Source organism: Sinocyclocheilus grahami, unplaced genomic scaffold, assembly GCF_001515645.1.
Source record: "Sinocyclocheilus grahami isolate Dianchi unplaced genomic scaffold, SAMN03320097.WGS_v1.1 scaffold289.1, whole genome shotgun sequence".
In the NCBI taxonomy this organism is placed as follows: domain Eukaryota; kingdom Metazoa; phylum Chordata; class Actinopteri; order Cypriniformes; family Cyprinidae; genus Sinocyclocheilus; species Sinocyclocheilus grahami.
In genome coordinates this window covers 1,561,372-1,575,231 of record NW_015505468.1, presented here as the reverse complement: position 1 = coordinate 1,575,231, position 13,860 = coordinate 1,561,372, and the positions used below count along the sequence as shown (strand labels likewise).

The 13,860-nt window shown below is 35.0% G+C and overlaps 2 protein-coding genes across 2 annotated transcripts in view; one reads left to right on the top strand and one right to left on the bottom strand.

Moving 5' to 3' along the window:
* Positions 1-2,483, bottom strand: part of LOC107600687 (sodium channel protein type 2 subunit alpha-like) — a 67,109-nt gene extending 64,626 nt beyond the window's left edge. Inside the window, exon 1 of the mRNA XM_016292644.1 lies at positions 2,354-2,483. The gene's annotated coding sequence lies outside the window, so the exon portion shown is untranslated. The remainder of the gene's footprint in view (positions 1-2,353) is intronic.
* A 7,089-nt stretch (positions 2,484-9,572) lies between these two features.
* LOC107600686 (cordon-bleu protein-like 1) overlaps positions 9,573-13,860 on the top strand; it is a 61,863-nt gene continuing 57,575 nt past the window's right edge. Inside the window, exon 1 of the mRNA XM_016292643.1 lies at positions 9,573-9,650. Coding sequence (XP_016148129.1) covers positions 9,610-9,650 — 41 coding nt within the window. The 5' untranslated portion in view covers positions 9,573-9,609. The remainder of the gene's footprint in view (positions 9,651-13,860) is intronic.

Genomic DNA, 13,860 nt, shown 5'->3' with positions numbered 1-13,860 from the left:
TACGTTACTTAGTTACTTTTTGTGGAAAGTAATGCGTTACGTTACGTTTGCGTTACTTTTTTAAATCTAGACAGGGCTTGCTTGTTTGTTTTTAAAATAAAAAAGTTATATTTTTGGCAAATATAAAAGCCTTTTCACACCAGACGTGAAATGAATAAGCCTCAGGCTGAAGGAAATGAAAATTTACGTCCGTACAGCAGAATACAGAAAAAGACATTTCAACACACTTCAGCAATAAAAAAAGACACAAATGTTTGTCTAGAGTAATTTTGGCTTATTAGTACGGTTGAACTGGATCATCGAAGGTCAGAAGCAAATAGAATGGGATTAAATACATAAAGGATATTTGTGTTGTTTAACACTGAATTATTGCAGGTTTGCGTCATATTCTGAGTTGCATTATTTTTATTCATTTTGAGGAATACTGAATCTGAGTGAGATGAATTAATGCATATTCATATTTATTTTAGAACTACAGTAACATCTGATTTCTCTCAACATGGGGACAGGAGAGCTGTCAATCAATAAATTGGAGAGAAAAAAAAGTAACTTGCGTTACTTATTTGAAAAAGTAACTCAGATATTCTCTTGTAAATTAAAAAGTAATGCGTTACTTGACTAGTTACTTGAAAAAAGTAATCTTCGCGTTACTTGTAATATATTACCCCCATCACTGTAAACCAATGCACTACAACATCATTTAACAAAACATGCATTGATGTAAAATATGTAAATCAATTTTATTTTATTTTATGTAAATTCATTTAGTTTGAATTGTTTTGAATTTTTGTTTGTATGAGCCGAATCGGATCTAAAACATACTGGAACTTACAATAAACGATTTAAAAAACATTATTATTATTATTATGTATTTATAACTAGGCAGAAACTGAGTAAATTAGCTTTCATATGGTTTCTCTGGTCGTGTAGAATGTCAGAGATTACGTGAGGGATTCAGATTGAACTGTTCGAAAGAACCGATTCCGGGAAATGGGTCGAACTGCACATGGTTCATTACCAAAGTCAAATTAAACGCGGTTTAGCAGTCTACTACAAACATAAATCACCGTGCGAGCTGATTTAACCTAAAAAAGTAACTTGCGTTACTTATTTGAAAAAGTAACTCAGATATTCTCTTGTAAATTAAAAAGTAATGCGTTACTTTACTAGTTACTTGAAAAAAGTAATCTTCGCGTTACTTGTAATATATTACCCCCATCACTGTAAACCAATGCACTACAACATCATTTAACAAAACATGCATTGATGTAAAATATGTAAATCAATTTTATTTTATTTTATGTAAATTCATTTAGTTTGAATTGTTTTGAATTTTTGTTTGTATGAGCCGAATCGGATCTAAAACATACTGGAACTTACAATAAACGATTTAAAAAACATTATTATTATTATTATGTATTTATAACTAGGCAGAAACTGAGTAAATTAGCTTTCATATGGTTTCTCTGGTCGTGTAGAATGTCAGAGATTACGTGAGGGATTCAGATTGAACTGTTCGAAAGAACCGATTCCGGGAAATGAGTCGAACTGCACATGGTTCATTACCAAAGTCAAATTAAACGCGGTTTAGCAGTCTACTACAAACATAAATCACCGTGCGAGCTGATTTAACCTTTTTTTTTAATCCTGTGGCATCTCTTCCACCTCAGATTCAAGAATCAATCACTGGAAGAGTGGATTTCCAGGGCGTCAACCAGGGTTAGGACAGTTGACATGTCTTAAAAAAAACCCAAGGCGTGAAAATAACTAACTGAAGAGGATCGCTTTGATAATTTGTTTTCAATATTATAGGCGTTTCAACAGTGCGCTAATCAAATGCATTAGAAGTATTATCAAATGCTCTACGTTAAATTAAAGCACAAAACCCGTGGCGCAGTCTAGACCAGTGCGGACATGCATAAATGGATGTCGGAAAACCAAACGAATCAATCAATGTAAAGATATGTAAATAACTTTTTTCTTTTGCATATGATGCTGTTATGACAACAATGACTTAGGCTACTGTATGTAATACAGAAATAGAAAAGTAAGCCTATCACAGCCAACTAAGCTATATGAATCACTGAAAAAGACAGGAGTGCGTTACATTGCATAGGCTACTGTCATCCGAATGAGAGAATAATCTCAAACCAAAGCATGTTAATGACTTTTGCTACTTTATAATAACAAACAAGCTTAGACAACCTCTGATTTCATTTTAAAACCCTGGTTAGACATAACTCTTTAATGCATCAGACATGGTATTGTTATTTGCATTCAATTATAACCTGAAGCATTTTTTATTGACTATATATTTTGTATAGCTTTCATCAGCACTTCATGATCCACTCACCATCTTCCAGCAAAAATCGCAATTGTTTTGTGTAAAAATTAATCCTCAGCGCCCAGGAGCAAAACTTGATGCAGTGATACAAGGTGGAGGTAAACTGACAGTGTGTGCAACTTTACCCAATGAAACTCCAAGGGATTTTCTGCGAGAGAAAAAAAATTGTAGAAGACTGATCAAAGAGAGCGAAGTGCCTGAGATCACAGAGATGAGCGCTTCCGGTTATTCATTAGGTACAGAACGAAATCACCAATCCTACTATGCCTGAGGCTGGGCTTATGAATATTAAGTACGCCATGCCAACGTTGCCTCGTTCATCTTCTGTTGGCAATGGCTTGCCTCATGAATATTAATTAGACTGTGCAGACGTTCCATCTTAACCGTCCAATGGAAAACATTCTCTCATGAATGTTAAAAACTTGACCTTCGCCATGGGAGGAGTCCTGCATTTTCAGAACTTGACAGAACTTTGATTTAATATAGATATTTTTATTTTTCATATTTTATTTTATTTGTCACGAGGATGTCTTGATCGCCCCACCCTTTGTTTTTAACTTAAAATACGCACATTTTGACAAAACAAAATAGATTACAACAAAATTAAAATAACAGACAAGTATGTTGTCTTGATTTTCTTTCTCTATAGATACTGTTAGATTTTAATTGACAGTGTCGTCAAAAAGACGAGGTAAAAAGACAGGTGCGTCACCTTATCTCATGTTTTCTGTAATAAAACATCAGTAGGCTACTGTAAAATATCAACGTGATGGAGTAAAGAAATGACAATTATCTTTCTATGAAGCACTTCAAGAATATACTTTAAATTCACCTTGCAAAAGGTATATTTTAATAGACTTTTACCACAAACTTTTTTAATTGAGTTCATAAAAACGTAACATAAATAAATTTAAGACATTTTGTAATTTTAATACATTTTCCAGTAACTTCCAGCGCATTTTGACAGTTCAAAACGTCAGTCACACGCTTCAGACGAGGACAGCGAAGCCTGATGGCGCCACCTAGTGGATTTTATTTTCACCTAGTCCATTTTTTCCCCTTTTCTTTTCATAAACGTACATTTTCCGTAGATGATGAAACCAAAACACTGCTTATGTGATTTCAACTTCAACATTTAAGCAGAAGCGTTTTTAACATTGTCTTGTGTTTATTTAGGCCTACATTTAATAAGCTATATAATTAACACATATTGTTAATTTACCAGCCTGTTGAACTATTTAAATCCGTGTTGTACTTTAAAATACCCATAACCACCAATAGCAATGCAGATGGTAAAACAGAAGGTCAAAAGTTAAAGTTAAAAATGAATCAAAATCAGCCTTTTGATTAACCACATTCAATAATAGTAAACTAAAATAATGGCATAAGCTTTTACTGAATAATATATAACACCATAACATAACAACACCATAACATAACAACATAACATAACATAACACCATAACATAACACCATGACATAACATAACACCATAACATGACATAACACCATGACATGACATAACATAACACAACACCATAACACAACATAACACCATAACATAACAACATAACACAACATAACACCATAACACCATAACACAACATAACACCATAACACAACACAACGCAACGCAACACAACGCAACACAACGCAACATATCCCGATGCACCTTATGTATCTAATTATCTAAGTTGTGCATTGTTTTGTTTCACACTCAGGAAGACTGTGGACACTTGCTCAATTATCTATCTATCTATCTATCTATCTATCTATCCCAGTGCATTTTGTTTCGTTACATTTGTACAGAGTTCAGGTACTTTCCACTATTTCCCAATAAAGTGAGACTGTTGAGCAAATGTTGGTCCGGCAGCTATAATACGGTTTAATCAGGTGGAGCACTTTAACTGCTGCTGGAGTCCATGACATGGGGAACCTCCATCTAGTGCAGCAGGACATCTCAGAAGGCTTGTTTTTAATGGAAAACCACAAAAGAGAGAAAAGCGGCACTGTTCAACAGGTGAGTTTGCATTTTTTTCTGATCATTCATGAGATATATTGAACATATCGAACATTCAAGAGTTTTTGTCTTTACAGATGGACGGTGACAGGGATTGTTTGTTGTCTTCACATAAGGACATGGGAAAACTAGTTCAGTGTCCTCGGCTTCATTTAATTTAATCAATTCCATTATAGGATCCAGAATTATAGGAATTGTTCTGTTATCAATGCTTCTAGAAAATAACATACATATAAAATGAATAAATACATACAGGCAGTACCAGTCAAAAGTTTGGACACACTGAACTGAATATATCTTCCTCTTGATCTTAAAAACATGTTGACAAATGTAAATTGAATATGTAAATTTGATTACAAAACTATTATTATTGTTGTTATTATTATCATTATCAATATTGTTATCATTATTGCTAGTATTATTATTATTATCATTATCATCATTATTATTATTATTATTTTAAGTTGATTAGTTGAAGTGGATGCCGAGGGAAAAGCATCATCAAGTGTACATTTGAACTTTAAGTTTAATATATATATAAAATAGATTAAATAAATTTGTCTAAAATAGATTTGTTTCCTTTTTTTTTTGCGTCACTAGATAATTCCCATAGTTTCATTTGTGTTATTTCATAGTTTGATGACTGTATAACTCTTGGCTGACAGTATATATATATATATATATATATATACCCAAAGAATAAATGAAAAATTACAAATTCAGGCAGTTCCTTTGACCTCATGATTCTCATTTGCTCTGACATGCACTGTGAGCTGTCAGGTCTTATATAGACAGGTGTGTGGCTTTCCTAATCAAGTCCAGTCAGTATAATCAAACACAGCTGGACTCAAATGAGGGTGTAGAACCATCTCAAGGATGATCAGCAGAAATGGACAGCACCTGAGTTAAATATTTGAGTGTCACAGCAAAGGGTCTGAATACTTAGGATCATGTGATATTTCAGTTTTTCTTTTTTAATAAATCTGCAAAAATGTCAACAATTCTGTGTTTTTCTGTCAATATGGGGTGCTGTGTGTACATTAATGAGGAAAAAAAATTAACTTAAATGATTTTAGCAAATGGCTGCAATATAACAAAGAGTGAAAAATTTAAGGGGGTCTGAATAATTTCCGTACCCACTGTATATTTGTAATTTTTCATTTATTCTTTGGGGTTGATTGTCCTTTACTTATTTTAAATAAAACAGGATAGTTAAAGCAAGATATAGTAGTCAGTGCAATATCTGTATAGAAAATTAAGTCTATTTTTCTAGTCCTATGATATACAGGTGCATCTCAATAAATTAGAATGTCGTGGAAAAGTTCATTTATTTCAGTAATTCAACTCAAATTGTGAAACTCGTGTATTAAATAAATTCAATGCACACAGACTGAAGTAGTTTAAGTCTTTGGTTCTTTTAATTGTGATGATTTTGGCTCACATTTAACAAAAACCCACCAATTCACTATCTCATAAATATATTCTGTAATGCTTTCCTCACCATAAAAAAGAGCAGCTCAGATATTCCACCCAACGTTTGCATTTCACAGATGAAAAAAAGACAAAATGGGATCTAAATTACAGGATGTTGAGTAAATGATGACCAAAATGTCATTTTTTGAGTGAACTACGCCTTTAACATAGCACTGCTATGCTTTCTTTATAACCAATGCATAACGTATTTTACACATAACTGTCTAATTCTTTTAAAACGTCTCTGGTTCAGCACATTCGGCCAGATAGGATATTTGATCGTGTCGGCTCTACAATTTATTTACCCATTCATCGGTAATCACAGACATCTACTATATGTCCTAATTGCCTTTTATTGTATTTATAGGTGAAATAAGATTTTAAAGAATATATATTTTTGCCTTTATTGCATCTCGCATATTGCAATGATCAGCTACAACATCATCACAGGTGATACGCTGACCAAAGTGTTTATGAGAATCCAAGGAGGTGAACTGGATATTATTACATGTACTTTTTGAAGAGGTCATAGCATTCCATTTGTATTGTCTTTTTTTACCTTTAAGACTTCTATGTACTGTAGACAGCATATGAAATGAGACACAATTTGTTGCTGCTTTCATTCATGGCATAATAGTATCTGCATTTGCCTTTTTATGATTCTGAACACCACATAGTCATGATTGAAAAGCAAATGTGGATCATTTTGTGTTAATCAATGGATTTTAGAAGTTTTGATTTCCAAAAGTTACAGCATGTTTTCATAGTACAATAAACACATGATGTGTCCCATTTAAATTCATTCATCTTGGGTCTAGATGTCATACACGTGGCATCTGTGGTTTCATGAAGAACCTTTAATAATGATCACGTCTGATTCAGGCTCTAAAAGGGATAAAAAAGCTATCTGTCTGTCTGTCTAGGTAGTATTTATAAAGTTTTAGTTTTGGATCTGTTTTTAGTTGTTTTAATACTACAATTGATTGCTTCTGTTGTCCTCATTTGTAAGTCGCTTTGGATAAAAGCATCTGCTAAATGACTAAATAAATAAATAAATATAACTTGCAATGTCTTTTGAGCCCACACATTAGGGCCTACAGTAGCTTTCTGTAAGGAACATACCCAATTTTAAGTTATTCACTGATAATCTTAAACTGAATGTGATGTGCAAGTTTGAATATACAGAATGGAGATGGAAATTAAGGCCTAAATGGCTAAAATTTCAGCCTGTTTCGTACACAAAGTGTATTGCTTAAAAAAATTAAAAAAAACTTGGAAAAGCTGCATATTATGTAGATGTTTATTGATTTCAGTCACTATTGGCCTATGTCCCAGAGGTTGAGTTTTATTAAAACAATTTTTCATGTTATATAAAGCCTTGGGAACCTTTTATCGTGCCTTTATCAAAAAGCTACTTTGTAAATGCAGGTTTTTTTTTTACAATTGTGCCAGATTCTGAAAATCTATTATAAAAAGATTTGTTTTTACGTTTAAAGCTATATTTCTCTAAATCATTTGCAATAACCTAAAACTTGTGTTTATTTATTTATTTTATTTTAGTATACTTTTTTACTAAAGAAACCCTATGAAATATGATACATGACATGTGAAGTATAGGCTATTTATATTGTGTGCCATTTTCAGCCAATCTCTAATTTTGTCAAATTATGTAAAAAAATAAAATAAAAAAAAAGGTATAATTCAACTTTTTGCATTTGAGATACATAAAACGCTACCTATAAAATTAGTTTTAGAATTACTCAATCAAAACATGTTTAAACGGTCATCACATGATGTTGTCAAAGCTGTGGTTGAAACATTCACCAATTTCAGAAAAAGAAAAGAACAGGAAATCCTCATGTGATCCGTGCTCGTCTGTTGCCGAGTTCAATTTAACTGGTCAAACTAAATAACCTAGTTAGTGTGTGGTTAGTGTGGCGTGCTGTAGTGGTTAACCGAAGATGAAAACACGAGACTTCACTCGTTAACTAAATGATTTGAGACTCATAAGCAATTGAATTGAGACTTGGCGTCGACCCCAAATTAGATACATGTGACTAACACCCTAAAGAGCAATATTTCCTCAGAATACACAAGTTTGTCGTGTATATGACAACAGCTGGAATAATGCTTTAAATCTGAGGGGGGAAATTACGACTGGACAAGTGCAACACACTAAAGGCACGCACCCACTTTTTTGAGAATTGACTTGGATTAGTGACAAAATACTTGCTCGAATATATCGTCAACTATCGTTGTAGGGAAAATGTGTGTGTGAATATTCTTCTGAAACTCTCCTTAGATTTGCGAGACGGCACACTATGTTGAAGTGTTTGGGATGTGGCTTTTAATGATGAGACCTTTTTTGTAATCAGGCTCTCAAAAAGTATATAACAATTTGGATATAGATTTATCGGCCAACATATCGGTTATCGGCTTTCAAAAATAAAGAATAATCGGTTATCGGTATCGGACAAAATTTTCATATCGGTGCATCCCTAATTTTTTTCATTTTTAGCCATGATAGACATGGTCTGTTGAATAAAGGAATAGTATAACTAAAAAATTGTCAAGCTACTAGGGCTTCAAGTGATGATTTTGACTTCTTCTTGACAGTCAGCCATGCAAAGTTTGCATCTGATTAAGCTGGTACAATTTTTTTATGTTGAATACAAAAGGAAGTTATCAAAATGCCAAAGTTGTCATTTTCCATGTGACACAACTTAAGGGTGATCGCTGGCTATTAAGTTCATTGGTTACACTTTACTTGAAGGGGTGTGCATAAGACTGACATGGCACCTTCATAATCATGACATGACACCTACATAATCATGACATGACACATGTCATGAATATGAAGGAGGTTTTATGCATGTTTATGACAACTGTCATTAAGTGTCATTCGCTCAGTTATGTCATTTTTAATGCAAATATGACATTATTTGACCTAACCCTACCCCTACCCTTACCCCTAACCATAGGCCATAACAAAGACATCTCAAACAATGTCATCTTTGCATTAAAAATTACATAACTGAGTGAATGACACTTAATGACAGTTGTCATAAACATGCATAAAAAAACCTTCATATTCATGTGTCATGTCATGATTATGTAGGTGTCATGTCATGATTATGCACACCCCTTCAAGTAAAGTGTAACCAGTTCGTTTAGCAAGTTTGTGTGGCTTATAAAATAAAAATTATATGCTGAAGCGGGATTCGAACTCTGGTCTTATCGTGTTTGTGCAAAAACCATATTATTAGACTAACTTAGCTAGGACTGCATGCTCCAAAAATAAATAACTAGGTAAAAAAGCTTCATACCTGTAGCTGTGACTAAATAAAATGTTGACTGACAACATAAAGTAAAGATCCTCCCCTCCTTGGGAAAATACCTCTACACACCCTGCTGAAAGAACTTAAAAGAGCCTAAACTGGTTTGCTGGACTTAAAGCTGGTCTTTAAGCTGGACCAGATGAAAGGTGGCCAGAGCCCTTGTAAAACCAACTGGGAGAACAGCACGCTAAATTTTTAAACCAGACTGGTTTGAGACCAAGATGTTTGTTTTTCAACAAGCCAACCATGCCTATTATTGACACAGTGGCATGTAAGATGGGAAGGGATGCACCACCTTCTGCAGAACTGACTCATCTAGTTTAACCTCTCTATCTGTTAGCACTCCCTTAAGGCTGTACCATAAGTCAGTAGTGTTTGCTTTTTGTCCTACAGTGCCAGGGATTTCAGAGCCGTGCAGGTTGCAGCAGGGATGGATGGCGATGCACACAGCCGACCGCCTGACCGAAGGTACACCGTAAGCACTGAACGATTTACTCATTAGCTCTGGGTTTGATCTCTTTAGTTGTGTCATTTGTGTTGTTCAGTTTGTGTTGAACATGACATGAATATGCTTGCGTTGTAAATAAAGGAAGTATTTCTTTCAAATTTCCATTTTATAACTTTTTTGCAATTTTTACAACGGCATGCAGTCAAGAGGATGGAAATAAAGAGCCGAGGGACACTTTGAGAGTTCGTTTGCACGAGTTTGTCATTGTTAATTGTCATTGTCATATTGGTTTTGAACATCTTTTAAAGTTTTGATATTATCATACAGATTTGTAATTTGATCAGATAGGTTGGAATGCTTTAAAAGTGGCAATTTTGTGGCAGTTTCTAATATGCGCTGACATTTGTGCTGTTTAACCATCAAAACGAATGATGTCACTTCCTGGAGGTTGATGTCATTATGGAACTGGCTTTTGTTTGTAAAGGGATTTTGCAGAAGGCTGACAGATAGAAAGTAAGCACATGGGAAGAACTTTGAAAACGTTTTATAGAAATGTCACAGTTATACAGCAGGTGTAGATATTTGAGTCTGATAGGAAAGTGAATTGAAAGATCGTAACACGTTATGCAAGTGTGTTTGTTCTTTCATATTTAAAGCTTGGAATGAGGAGAAAAGTTAGCTAAAGTTTTTCCAGTTTTCTTTAACCTGCATGCAGTTGATTGCACATTCCAGCTCTATGTGAAGAAAAATCATGTGAGGTCTGGAACAAACTATTTTACTGAAAATAAATGAATGAATGTAATGCATTGAGCAGGAACAGCATTCGTGTGATCTGTTACTGCAGACTGGGCTGTTTATGAGTGAAGATTTGGAGGTTGTGTGTCTAAATATGTCTCTAGTTGTATGTCTGTTTACAAGACAATCTGACTGTAATTAAAGTCTCTGTTGTCCTAGGCATTGCCTCGACCTTTGACATCGGTGCATTTCCTGCCTGCAGAGCTGAGAAACGCTCTTGGACACATGTGGAGGTCATGGGAAATGAACTTTAGGGAGGGGAGACTCTTGCAAAATTCTCCTGCTTAATTTCTTTGCTGGGGAAATGAGGATGATGTTGTATTGCATTTGTAACTTTACTGGACAAGTGTCATATAGCGAAGCACAGGGTCTACGGTTTTCATTTCCCTCTTAGCTATGACTGGAGATTACAGAAAAATGACTATGTGAAGCTTGTTAATTTGACCTCAGAGGCAATTGTACTTATCTGGTGTAATAATCCATGGCTGTGGGGCAGGACTCAGAATCAGAAGACTAGGAAATTTAAAATATACAAACCAGACGCAGAACCTGGTCTTTGAAAACCACATGAGGCCGATTAGCTGTCTATATCATGAGTGAGGAAAACTGGACGACGTTGAATCCTCCTTATGCATTAGCGTCAAATATGCCCTTTATTAACACACTTTGGACTTTAAGACTTTGGAAATTTGTGCTCCATGGGTTCAGATTTAGCTCACGGAGGATGAAGTCAGCTGAGAGCGTTCCAATGGCTGGAAGCGTTTTCTATGAAATCAGAGATTTTTTTTTTTCCAGCACGTTCTCATAACTCTCTTTTTCTGCATTTATTCTCTCTCTCACTCTCACTCACACTCACACTCACACTCACACTCACACTCACACTCACACACACACACACACACACACACACACACACACACACACACACGTTATGTCTCCCACGTTGGCTATGAGCACATCCCTGCGTTACTGTGATTTTAATTAGAGGCGAGTCTGATATTTTGAAGGCTTTTTATGAGAGCCTTTTGAGCCTCGTACAAACTCTCTGATTTTCCACCCAGAAATATTTGATTAGTGTTGTCCGTGGGCTTTATGAAGAGAAAGTTGTGTTAAACAGCGTGACACTTAACCACACAGACGTTGTTGTGTAATTCGGGAGCAGGATTTTGGTTTCTCTGGCACTGTGGGGCATCAGGCCATCAACCGTCTTGATGTATGTCTGTGGTGCAACTGTGTTTGTAAATCCAACATTTTCAGCCTTTCGCTAAGTTGCACAACTCATTTTGACTGTTTTTACATTTGGTTTGGTTATTTGGTCCATGCACAAGTTTGGTTTCACCCTATTGCCCTGCAGGTATCTTAGAGCGTGTACAGTAGGTCTGGGTAAAAATATAGATTTTTTTGATTAATGGCAATCTGCCAGTTGAAAGATAAAACCATAAAACACAACCATTGTAGTCCGATTCTCAAACACATGATTTTTTAAAAATAAGCAATTCAAAAAAGATGAGTTACCAATTTGAATCAGTGTGAAACTGATCAAATTTTGTGTGAAACTGCTCTAGTTTTGTTTGTACTTTAAACCTGGCATTGTGAATATTGTTGGTTCCTGTGACAAATTGCTTGTGATTTTCCTCATTTGTGAATAGCTTTATTTAAAAACATCTAAAAAAATAAAGTGCTAAGTGGATAAATGTAATTAAACACTGCCTAAGCAGTGAGATAATTTCTATATAAAAGAACATGCAGACAAAAAATTATAGCTACCATATACCCAAGTAAATCAGAGTTGAATCAAATTAAATCTTAATCAAAGCTGAATCAAATCTGAACCAAATTGAATCAAGATTCTTGAATCAGGATCAAATCATACTTGGAAATCTGTATTGATACCCAGTCCAACCGCATCTCAGTGATACATATCCAGGGTTTATGCAGACTTTTTGCTCCAATTTAAGACCTTAATTTGTGGAAGAATAAATTAAGACTTGTCCTTAAAAGTCTTAATTTATTCGTCCACAAATTAAGGTCTTAAATCGGAGCAAAAAGTCTTAAATTCATACAGTCCATGGCATTAAATGTTTCATGCACTGCAGAAAATGTATATTTTTGTCAGTATTTTTGTCTTGTTTTCAAGTACAAATATCTGAACATCTTTAAATCAAGATTCATTTACTTGAGATGCAAATTGAAGATATGAAGTGTTGTTTTTTTGAGGAATTAAGTGAGTTTATGCTTAAAACAAGAACAAATATCTGTCAAAGGGGTATGAAAACTTTTTCGAAAACCCTTTGAATTAGATTTCTCTCATGGGCAGATGTTTGATATTATTTAAATCGTAAATTCACTTAATTTTAATACATTTCCCAGAAACCAAGACTTCTCATCAAATGTCATTTTTGCATCTGGATTTTTAATTTAATGCATATTTACACTGAAAAACAAGACAAAAATACTTGGAAGGATCATTACTTTTGTGCAGTGTGATTAGAAGGTACAATGAAAGCTATTCCCACATTCTATTTTTTGTCAAATTAATTAAAAAGTAATGGAGGTCGTTTGGATGTTGTGCTGCTAATACATCTCATTGTGTTCTGCTTAGACATTTACATTTAGAGAACCTAATGACATATTGTGTCCCTTTAATTTAATACTTAAAAAGGTCTTGCAGAAACCCTGATATCATTCACAAAGTGATACACATCCTTTTGCATATTTGTTTTTTAAATGGCTATTTTAATGATGCTTCCATGTACCAATACAAATGTTGCACTGTCACCTCCTTACAACACATTTGACAATCGGTTTTGGAGAATTCCCCCCAAGAAAGTGCAGACAATGTGAGCCTGCTAATAACGTATAGTGACTGCAGATGTGCCCACATTTAGCGATGTGTTCATATTCTGAAAGCTCAGAATGGTAAAAGAAGAGACTGACAAATGAGGGGAATTTAAGCTTGATCTCTGCAAATATGAAAGCAAGATGTGGACCTTCACAGGTGTTGGCAGGACTCTTGTACGCTGCTGCAGTTTGGCACCTTTCACTCTTGACATCTGTTCTTGGAATTCCGAGTTGGATGGATGGCTACAGCGGTGTGAATAACTGTCGAAATGTTCACTCGCTTATGATGTCATCTTGTGTGATCTTTGGTCGTTCTCTAACGATCAGCACAGACACTTCTACCTCAGTGCAGCAAGGACCAGGCCTTGACAACAAAGTGTCACCTCAGGGACGGGGTATGGAAGCACTTAAGTGTGGTTGCAGATGTTTCCATACTTTCTCACACTCTATCTTTCCTTCTTCATACACTCGAATGCTAGCGCACACACACACACACACACACACACACTCACACTCACACATTCACACACACACACACACACACACACACATGCACACGCGCACGCGCACACACACACACACACACACACACGCGTAGCGG